Source organism: Orycteropus afer, unplaced genomic scaffold, assembly GCF_000298275.1.
Source record: "Orycteropus afer afer isolate SDZICR_OR568_19922 unplaced genomic scaffold, OryAfe1.0 scaffold00320, whole genome shotgun sequence".
NCBI classification, from domain to species: Eukaryota; Metazoa; Chordata; class Mammalia; order Tubulidentata; family Orycteropodidae; genus Orycteropus; species Orycteropus afer.
In genome coordinates, this window is record NW_006921907.1 from 741,021 (window position 1) to 742,160 (window position 1,140).

At 43.3% G+C, this 1,140-nt stretch overlaps 1 protein-coding gene across 1 annotated transcript in view; it reads left to right on the forward strand.

Moving 5' to 3' along the window:
• FRRS1L (ferric chelate reductase 1 like) overlaps positions 1-1,140 on the forward strand; it is a gene marked incomplete at its 5' end in the record, with an annotated part of 25,119 nt that overhangs the window by 9,788 nt on the left and 14,191 nt on the right. Inside the window, one exon of the mRNA XM_007951934.2 lies at positions 703-787. Within this exon, the coding sequence (XP_007950125.2) occupies positions 703-787 (85 nt within the window). The remainder of the gene's footprint in view (positions 1-702; positions 788-1,140) is intronic.

Consider the following 1,140-nt stretch of genomic DNA (forward strand, 5'->3'; position numbering starts at 1 on the left):
GAACTTCTTACATACAGCTTAATGGAAGATGGAAGTTCCAAAAATGGAATGGAAAGACCCTATTATCATGCATGTAAGTGGAAAAAAAGCCTTACAATCACGTGTACGTATCTGTTAGATTTTTTTCCTCCTGTACGTATGTATTCTATTAACATTCTCATGTCCAAATTCCAGGGGCAGCAGTGAGCCAGTGGTTATTTGAAATCCTCCTCCTTCTCCCTGCCCCAGGTTCCCTGCCTACAGAATGAGAAGAGAACACATACATGCATTCTCACTTCATGTATAAGGCTGAGTCCAAAGATGTGTGTTCTACTTCCTTCCCCTAGAAAGAGGATGAACAGGCTTAATCAAAGCCCTTTCCTTGAGACCCAAACATCTCTAGACCTGCATGATGGAGAAAGGAGCCCTGGTGGCACAGTGGTTCAGTGCTTGGCTACTAACCAGAAGGTTGACAGTTCGAACCCACCAGCCTCTCTGTGGGAGAAAGATGTGGCAGTCTGCTGCTACCAAGATTATAGTCTTGGAAACTCTATGGGACTGTTCTACTCTGTCCTGTAGGGTTGCTATGAGTTGAAATTGACTTGATGGCACACAGTGAAAATAACAGCAACCACCTGAATAGTCAACACATTGAAAAGAGTTATTTCTCATTGGGAAGGTTGTTACCGGATTTTCTAACCATTATTTATTTTCACTGCCCAGGTTACCCTTTCCCTACTGCGCCTCCTGTGGATCCATTTGCCAAAATCAAAGTGGAAGACTGTGGAAAAACCAAGGGATGCTTTAGGTTGGTAGAACAAGTTGGATAATTTAAATGCTAAGAAATTGATTGACTTTTCAACATAGTGTTTAAATCACATGCAGTTCGTCTAATGGGGGACCTGTACCCCTTCATAACTTAAGCAGGCATGAAGCCTGTTTCTGGTGGCCACCCAAGTTTTCAGTTTACAGGTCCTTTAACTCCAGCATACACCAGGCACTGGAACATTCTTTTCTGATTCTTCATTTCAACTCCTGAATGAGAGAATCCATTAGGCACTGGCCTAGGGCATCTCTTTGAGGCAGACCACAATTAGTACATGATGGGCTAGCTTATGGCTGCATAGCTTTTGGCCCAGGTTTGCCTCCTAACCAGTTGAT